General features: G+C 60.0%; 1 protein-coding gene across 1 annotated transcript in view; it reads left to right on the top strand.

Annotated features, from left to right (window-relative positions):
- The window catches only part of LOC104271632 (microtubule-actin cross-linking factor 1-like), a gene marked incomplete at both ends in the record, with an annotated part of 20147 nt that overhangs the window by 14777 nt on the left and 5125 nt on the right, over positions 1-245 (top strand). Inside the window, one exon of the mRNA XM_009866354.1 lies at positions 1-129. This exon is cut by the window's left edge and continues 3 nt beyond it. Within this exon, the coding sequence (XP_009864656.1) occupies positions 1-129 (129 nt within the window). The remainder of the gene's footprint in view (positions 130-245) is intronic.

Here is a 245-nt window from a genome sequence, read left to right as displayed (position 1 = left end):
CCGGCGGTGTCCGACATCTTTGACCGGGACGGCGACGGCTACATCGATTACTACGAGTTTGTGGCCGCTCTCCATCCCAACAAGGATGCCTACCGGCCCACCACCGACGCTGACAAGATCGAAGACGAGGTAAAACGCCGAGAGAGATGGGCGCTCGGGGGTGCTGGGGTGGTTCGTGCTGCGGGTTGGCGGTGGGGAAGACGAAAAGGAAAGGAAAAAAGGGTTGTGGCGGTGCTGAGCTGTAA

Source organism: Apaloderma vittatum, unplaced genomic scaffold (genome assembly GCF_000703405.1).
Source record: "Apaloderma vittatum isolate BGI_N311 unplaced genomic scaffold, ASM70340v1 scaffold24923, whole genome shotgun sequence".
NCBI classification, from domain to species: Eukaryota; Metazoa; Chordata; class Aves; order Trogoniformes; family Trogonidae; genus Apaloderma; species Apaloderma vittatum.
The sequence above is the reverse complement of the archived record's forward strand: the minus strand, read 5'-3'. Positions and strand labels throughout refer to the sequence as shown.